At 40.9% G+C, this 12,442-nt stretch overlaps 1 protein-coding gene across 2 annotated transcripts in view; it reads right to left on the minus strand.

Annotated features, from left to right (window-relative positions):
• Positions 1 to 366: 366 nt before the first annotated feature.
• Positions 367 to 12,442, minus strand: part of samd12 (sterile alpha motif domain containing 12) — a 109,788-nt gene continuing 97,712 nt past the window's right edge. For both annotated transcript variants that reach the window (XM_044336528.1, XM_044336526.1), the window contains exon 5: positions 367 to 2,099. In XM_044336528.1, the coding sequence (XP_044192463.1) occupies positions 2,068 to 2,099 (32 nt within the window). In that variant the 3' untranslated portion in view covers positions 367 to 2,067. The remainder of the gene's footprint in view (positions 2,100 to 12,442) is intronic.

A 12,442-nucleotide genomic window follows, 5' to 3' on the forward strand; every position in this document is an offset into this window, starting at 1 on the left:
GTGTACAAATGGAATCCCATTAAAACGCAATGGCTCTCAGGGGCCGACGCTGACCCCCCCTTTTTTTCCCTCCCTCTCAAACTCGCAGCAGCTATTTTATGCTCCTCTGATTGACAGCTCCTATCCAGGAGAGGAAAGATGTTGTTACCGTGACAACAGCTCATGCTACACCGGTATGGATATGAGCTTTTGATAAATATCACTCCTGCTACACTGAAATCAGTGGCTGATATTTAGAGGTCATTATACTGGCTACAAGATTTTATAATGTATTTACACTCACACACACATAGAGGCGTAGATGAAACTGGTCCATGTAACAACTGTTTTGTTTCGCGACAGACACATGTGCTTTTTTAAGTGCAGTTAAAATACCTATAATATCAACAGTGAGTGGCCATTATTCACATTGACAGCAGAGATTTGAGTTTCCCATCAGAGATAAATAGGATACACTGTATCTTCCTAATAGACTGACAGACAACATTTCCATGATGAGCTTTTGCGCACAGCACATCTCATTTCTACACTATTTTCAGTATTTCTCATCTAAAAATAGTTCCAAGCACTGAGATGAACAGCAGACAAAGCAATAAAGAGTCAGCAATACAGAGGGGAGGAGATGAAAAAGGCTCTTCTTCTGTTATCGGTGATGTCTTTTCTTCTTTTTCGCTCCTTATTATCCGGTAAAGAATTTCAAGCCAGAGCATCTATTGGTTCACAAGCCCTTTTGCTTTGCTTGCTCCTTTTTTCTTTCAGCCACCCCCTTTTGGGTTACCAAATCAGTTTACCTACTAGCACAGTGCTTTTAGGGATACCGAGGGAATTTCCCTTCCAACTGTTCATCCCTTTTTTTTTCCAGGTTCTGCTCCATCTCCTTCAGATTGCTTTTCACAATGATGTTGTTCATCTCGGGGAGCCAACTTAACCGTACCTAATGTGTTGCCAGGTTCAATGTTTATTCCCCTACTAACTGTTGGTTGTTTTCACAATGAAGTTCTCTCAGGTTATCCTATGAGAGCAATCCACGATATTGAGAGGGCAAAAAGTGAGGAGAGGAAGATAGACAGGTACAGATACTTCACCAGGCGTTGCTGAAAACACTGTTTACAGGATCTATGCACAGAATGAGAGAGAGAAAGAGCACAAAAACACAGGCATGGTTGTGTAAATTGTGTCACCCTTTTGCAGTTGTTGGAATATAATTTGTGAGGAGATAAGCAGGAAGAATTAGGGAAGGAAACGTGTACAGTAGTGGTCTTGTGAACTGTCTTTACGTTGCCACTACAGAAAGTCCTTTGCAGGGCGGAACCCGCCTCAGCAGTGCACCACAAGAGTACCCACGGGAGAAAATACACCTTAAAGTGCTATGATGGAGGAGCTAACATGCCACAAACAGACCAAATGACTTTCTTTGAGTTTGAGTGACAGTCTGAGGAAATGGATTATGGGTGTCGGTCTTTGCTGTAGGAGTAGGGGTGTCGTTCTGGGATAAGTTCCCTAAAAGCCAACCAGCACATATATAAAACTATCGTCCAATCAAAAGGCAATGGTACAGAAGTTATCCTGGTGTTTAAATGCTTTGAGGAAACCCAGCCAAGCTCTTCTTGCTTGCAGCCACTGTTGAATTCTGGGTAGGTGAGCGTTGGGAGGGCTTGGCTGTTGGCGACGACCTTGACGGAGAGTTGAAGGGATGTCTGGGAGGAAAGTAGGAGTTATAGCATGAAAGGTCTGGTGGAAGTTTTACTGCAAAGGTCAGAAATGACTGGAGATGGGATGCATGTAATGGAAACTGTTGGTCAGTTTCCAGGAACTTGTGAAGAATTTGTTTGGAGGAGGAAACGACAAGTCAGAACTTGTGGGAGCTTTTCAGGAGTGGCTGGGAACACGGCATGGGTTTTTTTCTGTATCGGTCTTAGGAGGAGTCGAGGACGGAGACCAAAGGTGTGACACGAAGAGCTGTGATTGGTCCAGGAGGAGGTCCGGGGATCACATACAGGAGGTCTGGATGTATGTTGGCAAGGCGGTGGGCGTCTGTTTGTGACTGGGTTGTCCTGCTCCATCAGGCTATGGTGAAGATGGAGTGCACTCCAGAGAGGCTGCGGAAAAAAAAAAAGAACAGAAGACAGAAAAGATTGGAAAACATTCATGAGAGAAAATAACAGAAAGAGGGTGGGGGGAGGGTGTGAATGGTAAGAGGGAAAAGCAACCTCTTTCTCTTTCCAACGAAAAATCAGAAATGGCAAGAAAGAGAAAAACAAGATGAAAACAGAGGAGCAGAAAGAGAAACGATGACGACCATCACAGAAAGAGCGGGGAGGGGGTGCAAAACGAAACCGAGCGGAGTGACGTAGATGAGAGAGGAAATTAAGAAGTTGAGATCAAACAGGAAAAAAAAGAGAAAGGGCCGAGATAACAAGCATGGGCACAGTGAGGCATAAAAATGGATCAGGGGATGGAATTAGAAAAATAGAAGAGAGAGGGGGGGAGATAAGAGAGACAGGATAAAAGAGAGAAAGAAGGAGGAGGGGGGGAGAATAAAAAGAGAGGAGACAATTATAAAATGGCATGAGAAAATCAATGCAGTGGGCATCATTGTGCTTGCAGGCGCCGTACAAAGGGAGGTGGAGAGCAGTAACGTGTCCATCAAATGCAAACACACCAGCACATGTCAGTGTCACACACACACACACACACACACACACACACACACACACACACACACAGAAGCATTTCAAATGCAGAGTGAAGACAAGGAGGATGAGTCATGCAGATGAAGCGGAGAGAGACAAGTGACATTTAGAGCTCAGTCAGAGCATGTGATGACAAGGCACAAAGATACATGCCAACCCCGACTCTGACAACAGCTTGTGTGTGTGTGTGTGTATGTGTGTGTGTGTGTGTGTGTGTGTGTGTGTGTGTGAATTCAGGGCTCAGAGAAAGGAAACAGATTTGTGATTTTATATACTATTCTATTCAATTGTGGGAGCTGAAAGAGAGAGAGGCAACACAGAGGAGGGAATTCATATTAACTTTTTCAAACTTGGGGCTAAAGTAAGAGTAATGTAGTAAGTAAATACACTTTGTTCCTTGACTTAAAAGCATCAATACAATACAATGTAAAGGTACTCAGTTATGAGTAAAAGTCCTACATTCAAAATCATACTTGAGTAAAACTCAGCTAAATGCGCTTAAATATCAAAAGTAAAACTACTCGTTCTGCAGAAAATTGGCCCCTATGACCGATATATTATTATATACTTATTATCATTAGATCATTAATACTGTTGCATGAATGTGCAGGTAAGATAAGATATACTTTATTTTCCCTGAGGGGAAATTTGTCTCAGGTCACATAATGCACACATTATATAGGCATATAATTTTTATGTACAGACACATACAAAATGCACTATTTTACCCCTGGTACATAGAGTATATACTATTTCTAAAATAACACTACACAATGACTTGTGATCAGTAAAGTGGAGGAGACAATAAAAACATTAAAAAAAACAGGTGCGCAAAGGAGGCAAAGTCCATAAATTAGATATCCAATTGAATAAAACAAGTTAAACAGTATTTCACTCATTAATCATAAGATATATTTGTGGGGTGCTGAGATGATTAATGAGGTGGAAAATATAAATATTTAGAAGAAAAATGTTTTGGACAATTCTCTAATCTGTTTTTTTTGTGGAACATTGGAGATTTTTCCCTCTTTAGGGCTTTAAATTAAACCAGGTTTAAGTCTTTGGTGGAACTGCTAACATAGATGTCTGCAATGTGACAAGTAGCCCCAATTAGACACTTGCTTTTTTGTAAGGAGTCACAAGCTACAAAGATCGGGAACCACTGTATTAATCTTTAACAATGCACTGTATTTTATAAGCTTTTATAAGCCAGTACAGACGGCAAATAAATGTAATAAAAAGTACTCTACTACTCTGGTTCAGCTTGGCTATTATTTTACACACACACACACACACACACACACACACACACACACACAGTTACAGCTATTTCAACCACATTATATTCATCACCGTTATTGACAAACACTGCTATGCATCTGTTCAAAAGCATGTAAACACCATGTCAGCCCACACACACACACACACACACACACACACACTCTCTCACTCCTTGTTAACTGTATTAGTGCCAAGGCTTATCAGTGGTGTGGGACCACACACCACAAAAGGCTGAAATTCATTACAGTCGTAGGAGGGCCTTGACAAGCTGTCAGCATGTTCAAAAAAGATTCTTCCAATCCCCCTCCCTTCTCGGTCTTTGGAGCTATCTGTTGTCTTACACACACACACACACACACGTGCGTGCATGCACACACAGACACACGGGAATGTCTCATTGTCTACATCTTAATTTCAAGGATAGTTTGCACTGTCACACGCAGACACAAACGGCTACATTTATACCGTCATACAAACACGGAATACTCAGTTCTGAATCTTAATTTCATGGATAGTTTACATTGACTCTCTCTGTCGCACAGACACAATCACACACACACACAGACACACACACACACCCACACACACATACACACATTATTCTGGGGTAGTGGTGAATGGAGAGCAGGCCCAGAGGTGCAGTTCAATGACATACTCTGTACTTCCAATTTATGTTGGCATCACTACATCTCTCTTGGTTGCCACCATGCACACACACACACACACACACAGAGACACAAACCCTTTCTCTCGCTGCGTCTCTTTCTACAACACACACACTCAAACACACAAACACACACACAGACAATACATGCTCTGCATTTTAATATAAAGGATAGTTTGCTGCTATGGCTGTGGTTATGTCAATGTGAGAAAACATTTTCAGATGATAAAAGAGATTCCTGTTGCCATAAAACCATGCAAAACAATAATATCCTGGATGCTTTCACAACCTTTATATGGGTATATTTTCCAATCTGATTGAACAGTTAAATACCAGCGTAAATAAAACGAGTACGATCCTACTTCAGCGCTCTTTCAGTCTTCAAGGACAGAAAAGGGCAAATTACTCTGGAAAATCTTTTCTTTAACATAATTACTATAATCTGCCAAACCTAAATTAAACAGACCAGCGTGTGAATGCCTCCCTGACATGAGTGTGGACTGTGTGTGTGTGTGTGTGTGTGTGTGTGTGTGTGTGTGTGCTGCAGCGTTTGAGAGAGAATTACAATTTCGGTATGTTTCTGTGGTGTGTAATTGCATGCGTGTGTGTGTGTGTGTGAATGAGAAGCACAGAACACTCGGTTTGTCTCCAGTTATTAAACTAACCAATTACAGGGCCCACTCATCACGTTTACGTCCCAAACAAAGGGAGAGTTGATCTATTATTAATGTACTGTTCTGCTGTGTAATTCACCCACAGTTTCGGTCTCACACTCATACTCACACATGAATGCTTGCATGCACATCACACACACACACACACACACACACACACAAACTGTGCTCCCTTAGCCTGCGATAGCGCACTCTGCTGTGCCACCGATACGAATGATGAATGTGATTTGCCAGTAGTCACAGATGAGCAGCTTTTCAGAGACAGGTAGTCAAATGTCTGGATCATCAAAATTTCTCTCTCATCCTGCCATGTTTTACTCTCTCTCCTTCTTTCCTTGACTTTCACCTGTGCATTTCTAATCAGACCTGTCTTGCTTCATTAATCAGAGCACACCTTAGTGTGCAAGCGGCATCTGCTGTCTCTCTGGTGTGCGCTAGGTCTCATAGTGCAAATGTGGACGAAGATGTACAGTAGTTGCATTGATTCTGACCATCCAGCTTTGAAGAATCTGTTCTATAGGCTGGATCCAGGGAGAGCCAAAGCCTGATATGGCTTATTCCCTTTGGGCAATAGACCTCCATCTTTGTCCAGAAATGACTGAAAACACATCAGTGAGCCATTTTACTGATTTTATTGTGGCAACTTGCGCCAGCATTCTTTGACATAAAGTGTTGCAAGATCAGTTTTATTGTTGTGATCTGTTAAAATAATCATAATCAGTGAGCCACAGTGATGAAGGTGACATGTTCCTTAATTACAATGAAAATGGGCGCTGTACTTTATTTTGAGTTAATTCCACATAAATCATCCTGCTGCTGTAAACACTCACTATTTTACCAAATGTGTATTAATCCACGGCTGAAAAGAATTCAACAAATAAACCAATATTTCAACAAATGCTCTGTAAATCACATTTGCTAAAATCTACTGCTGTTTTAGGAAATTATGTATGTTTAAAAATGAAACTATTTTCAATATTTTTAAAGTTGCAATACATGACATTCAGCCACTAGATGTTGCATTATAACACCAACATCTCAGACCAAAACAAACGTGTGTGTTGTTTGCTCAATATAGTTCGAAAAACAAAAAAGAAAGCAGACAACTCAAGAAACTCAGATTAAACTCACATGCACCAACATGTACGTGCACACGCACTAACATGCACGTGCGGCTGGTGAGGCTACCAAAACAAAGAACAGAGAAGCTTGGATAACAACACGCACAGAGGGAGTGTGACTTCATTCGCTGCTCAGGTCGCCATTACTCCACTTTATCTTTCCATAGCAAACAGTTGTTTGCTGACATCAAGTGAGGCTCAATGTCATTTATTGGACCTTTAAGGATTCATGTCCTCAATAAAAACAAGTGGCTTGGGACAGAGTACCACAGACCAGGTGATTAAGTATAGAGAATACTGTGACACAAACTATCACATCATTGGTGTTGGTCTTTTCATGGGATTTGTTAACGAAAACAAATATTGCTTGGGTTGAATATCTTCACATATTGCATTAAAGGAACACTAGTGGGACACCACTGAATGTCACTATGTCACAATCACAATGCTGGCATTTGGGAACAGTGGAAGATAAGACAGATGAGTCTACTGCCATGCTAGTGGCTCTGTGAGGCTGTAATTAGGCACAATGGCGCTTTGCTATGTCAGCATGCTAACAGGCTCACAATGACAAAGCTAACATGCTGATGTTAAGCAGGTATAAGATATCATGGTACCGTGTTCACCATCTGGCAAGTCATCCAATAGTTGCCAAGATATTTCACCAAAAAACAAAAATGTCAACCTGCTGGTGGTGCTAGAGGTAAAGTCAGAGGATCAACAAAGTCAGTGGGATTCATCCTCTGGGTACCCTGAATATCGTATTTAATGGGATGTACAAAATGTAATGGCAATCCATCCAGTAGCTGTTCAGATATTTCAGTCTGAACCAAAGAGGTGGACTGACCGACATACTGACATTGCCGTCCCTTGAGCTGTGCTGCTAGCATGGCTAAAAATAAGGATAGATACTCTGTCAAGATACCCTGACCTTGATCCGTTATCAAATTAGTATGTGGCTGGAAAATAATCACTCTTGTCTGTGAGGTAGTGAGTCTTTCAATTAACACCACCATGTAAAGGGAGAGCCTTTTAAGAATGGAGTCTCTAAGATTTAGATGTCAGTAACAAATTTTACACACAGCAGAATTTGAGAGATGAAAATACATGATCAAAACAAAATGAAACTCAGCCAGCCAACACTGTCTTTAGAGCAAAGGCTTCTAACCTTTTTGGCTGATCACGTGACCCCTTATCAAAGTTTATGGCCTCAGTGTTGACCTAAGTTGTACGCAGCTCAAACAAAGATTGATTTTTCCTTCTCAAGGGCAAAGCGCCAGGATCAAGGATGGGGACGGTGGGTAGTGAGCAGGTGAGCAGAAACATATAGACAAATAATGGAGACAATGGATCTGTATGTTTGTCAACTTAATCTATAAAAGATGAGAACATAGATATCAAAGTCATCTGTGATTCTCTGTGGTAACCATACACAATGTGGAGTGACAGTGAACTGCCAGTTTTGTTTTTTTTTAATCTATTGGTGGGCTTTTAGATTCACACATTTCCAACTGTCCACCACCCATTACTTACTGTGAAAAGAGGGAATGCTTTTTTTGTTTGTTTATTTTTGAGTTGCATTTGAGATTTTAGCCATACTAGTGGCATGGCTCTAGGGATCACAAACTCGGCCTGTCAGTTGGACCACCACTTTGGTCCTGACTGAAAATTTTCAACAACAATTGGATGGATTGGATGGATTACCATGAAGAGACATTTGTGGTTTTCAGACAAGGTACTGATGCCTCAAGGTGCCTCCAAGAGGTTGAAATTTGTGGTTCAGTAGTTGTGTTGGATGGATTGGAAACTTGGTACTGATATTCATTTCCCCACTTTAGTCATCACTTAACTTTTCTTCTAACGCCACCGGTTCAACATTTTTATTTGTCCAATACTTTGGTTCATGACCAAATACCGGCACCACTACTTTGTATTTAGTGCTAATTAGCAAATGTTAGCATGCTAAGCTAAGATGATAACTATGGTAATACCTACCTGTTAAACATCAGCAGGTTAGTATTGTCACTGTGAGCATGCTGACGCTAGCATTTAGTTCAAAGCACCTTTGTGCCTAATTACAGCCTCACTGAGCTGCTAGCATGGATGTAGACTGTTAGCCTCCTCATATGTTACATTACATGTATTTTACCATCTTCCTCCACAGAATTGACGACTTAGCTATCTGTAATATTGGATTTTTTACCATTTAACCTTAGTGCTACTGCACAACTGTCATTTTCACACTTAAGCAATAAGTCAACTCAGAGAAAGTTGACTTAAGTTTGGATTTAAGATTAAAAATCTACCTGTTAGCTCAGAGACAATTGAATGTGTACGTCTTGAGGATGTGGGGAGGTGTTTGCAGAACTAATGATGTCAAGGTCAAAATAATTTTGCATAAGCTTTAACATTATAAACAGTAATAAAAGCAATAATTAAACGATTACAATATGAACACAAACCAAAACTTGTGACACCAATGACCTACAAGACAGACTCTACAGGAGTCATTGGTTAATAATCACCTTGGTTGCTGAGGTTAACTGGTATAAAGGTTTGGCCCATCATCACCCATTCTTGTATGGTTCGATATTAAATTATTTCTTTATGACTCACACTCTTATAAAAGTATGGTAGGCATGGCTGTGGTATGGACCATGATAACCTTAATAACAGACCACAGTGAGGAAGGCCATGGGTAAACTCTTTGCACTTACAGGAGACTGCATGTTATTGATTTATGTATTGATTTATTTTAACTCTACTGTCTGCCTGACTCAAAGGCTTCCAGTAGAAGGTGTAGTTGTTGAAAGCAGGGGGGGGTGATTGAGTCCATCTGTATCACACCGACCACAGGCTTAGATAATTAATTTACGTGAAAGTTCAGACAAGTTATGAAGGTCACTGATACATGTGTGCACATGTAGACGGATACATGCGAATAAATATTTATACATGTAGAGTTTTGAGCCTCTGCGGTTCTCAGATAAGGTTTAGAGAGCCTTGTCTCCCAGCGTTTGTTCAAAATAGGTCATCTTATTCTGCGACTCTGAGCAAGCACGCCTGCTTCTTTTCCTGCCCTGATTTCAACAACATAAACAACTGACGGGAAGTTTCCCCCTCTCCCTCTCTGTATCTATCTCTTTAAAGCAGAGCTGCTCATCAGCGTAACCCTGTGAGGTTAAGTAAATAAGTCTATTTTATGCAGAGCAAGAGACAGAGGAATGGTAGTTCTCAAAGCACTTGTATTTCGGTATTCTAACTTGTGTCAAGTTGGATTTGTTTGGTAGTGTGACTTTCCAGCGCCACCTGCCAACACGTACACACAAGCACACACATATTCACACACACAGGCCTTGCCTCCATGCTTCAGCTTCCTTTAGTTGCTCAGCAGGGGACTGTCAAACTGAGCTCAGTACCATTTCTTTACTGCGCTGCTCTATCATGCAGGATATCTCTCCTGACACAGAGCTGTCATGGCCTTCAGAGCTTAAAGATGGCGATGCAAAGGAGCAAAAAGTGGAACAGTAAAAACATGCCCCTCATTTATTTCAGAGCATGTATGCTGGTGTCTGCATGTATCTATATTTGTGTGCACGTCAACGTGGGTGAACAAAATGCTTGTATGTGTGGAAATTTGTGTAGATATGGCTTTAGATAATTCATGGTGTTAAACAGGAAAGCACAATCGCCTAGTTTCGCTATGATGTCATTACTGCTGTGATTAGCCCCAGGCTTTAGCAGCATCTTTGGTGGTTACTAAAAACATGACTGAGGAGTATTTCATCATGGTAAATCACAAGGAATACCCATGACATTGCATGCTGTATTCCAGCTCCTACAGTTATTTCTGTTGACTAAATACAACAAAAGTTATTTGTTGTAAAGTAGAAGTCAGAAAATGCAAATTTAGAGGACAAAGTATGACAATTAAAGTAATAATCAAAGTGGGCTGAGGACGCATCTCTGTTGCAGCCCACAGGGCGACCGGCCTACTGGGATTTCTCCCGGTGTTCCCGATGGCCAGTCCCACTATGTCTTGGAGTCTCTGTTGGTTGCCTGGCATCCTCACTCCAGGAAGTCACCGCACTCAGCCAAAGAATAGTCCGGCAAGTTATATACTTTATGGTGTTTTTACATTATTATATCCACAGGTGGATACATAACAAGTCACTTAAGTGTCTTCTATCAAATAAGACTGTAGTACATCATGTCATAACCATAATGCAGACCGCTTCCTTTCACCCCTCAACCCCCAATAACCCTCCCACTATCTCCACTGATGGGCCAAATTAATAACAAATAAATAAAATTACATTGAAAACAAAAACTAAACAAGTTGTTTTTCAATTTGATTTTTGTAGTGATTAAACAAATGATATATAGCAAACTAATTAGTGGGCTTAAAGGGGACCTATTATGCTCATTTCCAGCTCTATTCATGATTCACAGTTCAAAAATACTGCTCATTTATCTTATACTGGCCCTTCATGCAGCCCCTCAGTTCAGCGTCTGTCTCTGGACAGGCAGTCTTAGCTCCTGTCTCTTTACGGACACCCCTCCCAGTGAGCCAACTCTGTGCTGATTGGCCAGCTTTCTGTAAGCCTGCCGAGGAGCAGATGTATCAGAGTTGTGTTAAGTTACCGCAGATGAAAACCCAACATTTCCTGCTTTACTGCTTCAAATTAAAAGCTTTTAAAATGACCAAATAACTTTTATTGTGACGAATTTACAAGAAATGAAACGTGTTCCTCACTGTATTGGTGGGACTTCATTGGCGTCACTAAAAACTGGTTGACACAACAACATAAGGAGATATTTGGAGCTCTATGTTCAGCAGATCAGTTATAAATAATGCAGGGAGGAATAGTACAAGCAGAAACAGTCACAGTGATGATGATGTTTGATGAAGAGCTGCAGACGACCAGCACACCTCCAACAGGTAAACAACTTATTTTACTTTGCCCTGCTGTGAAATGGAAAAACACTCACAGTGTGCCAGCTCGATTCGAATCATGGCTTGGCGTGACTACCCCCAAAACAATGGAAAAATGCCATGATGTTAGCAGAGCGGAGCAGTGAACTTGCACGCTGTGTGTGGAGCAGATGACCATATAAAGAAATCCGTCATGAACCGACGTTGGCTAAGGCTGGAGGTAGGAAAAACTGCTGGAAACCTAGCGTTCAGAGCAGTCTGAAGCTGGTGATTTTGCTCACAGGGATCACTTCTACATACTTTAGTTTTTTGTCATTATTTGACATTTTGGCCACGTTTTAATATGAACGTCCGATATTGTAACATTATATATGTGGCTGAAAACAAGGAAAAGCATAATAGGTCCCCTTTAAGAGGTGCTGGTTGGCTGAATTTGTTACCTTCATACTGAGCTAGCTGTTTCCCCTGTTTCCAGTCTTTGTGCTAAGCTAAGCTAACGGGCCACCGGCTTTACCTTCTTATTTACCGTACACACACGAAAGTGCTATCAATCTTCTCATCAAACTCTAAGAGGTTAGCACAAATACTGCACATTTTTTGCAGGGCTTTCAGTCACATTTTGTGGCCTTCATCAGCAGATGAAGTTTGCTCAGCTTTATGAAATTCCATACTTCCACTTGTGATGACAAGTAAACTGTCTACAATTCAAATGAGCTAGATTCAACTGCTGATGAAGGCCACAAAATGTGACTGAAAGCTCTGTAAAATTTACCTGTAAGTGGTATAAAAATTGAAAAAAATTGTTTCTCAATTGAGCTTCCAGATGACAGACAATATAACATTACATACTATACATCAAAAATTGTATCCATATCGATTATACTTTCAAGATCTGATTTATTTTTTGTTTTCTTGTGTGTTTGACAAATTACACACAGTGCAGAAAATAGTGAAAAAGGGAGAGGGGATGACAAAGGCAGGCGGACAGATTGTTGATGACCAGAAAGAAAAGAAGAGGTGAAGACATGTGGACACGGTGAATAGAAGAACTATGAACTACCCTCGGCTCTCAG

Source organism: Thunnus albacares, chromosome 19 (assembly GCF_914725855.1).
Source record: "Thunnus albacares chromosome 19, fThuAlb1.1, whole genome shotgun sequence".
NCBI classification, from domain to species: domain Eukaryota; kingdom Metazoa; phylum Chordata; class Actinopteri; order Scombriformes; family Scombridae; genus Thunnus; species Thunnus albacares.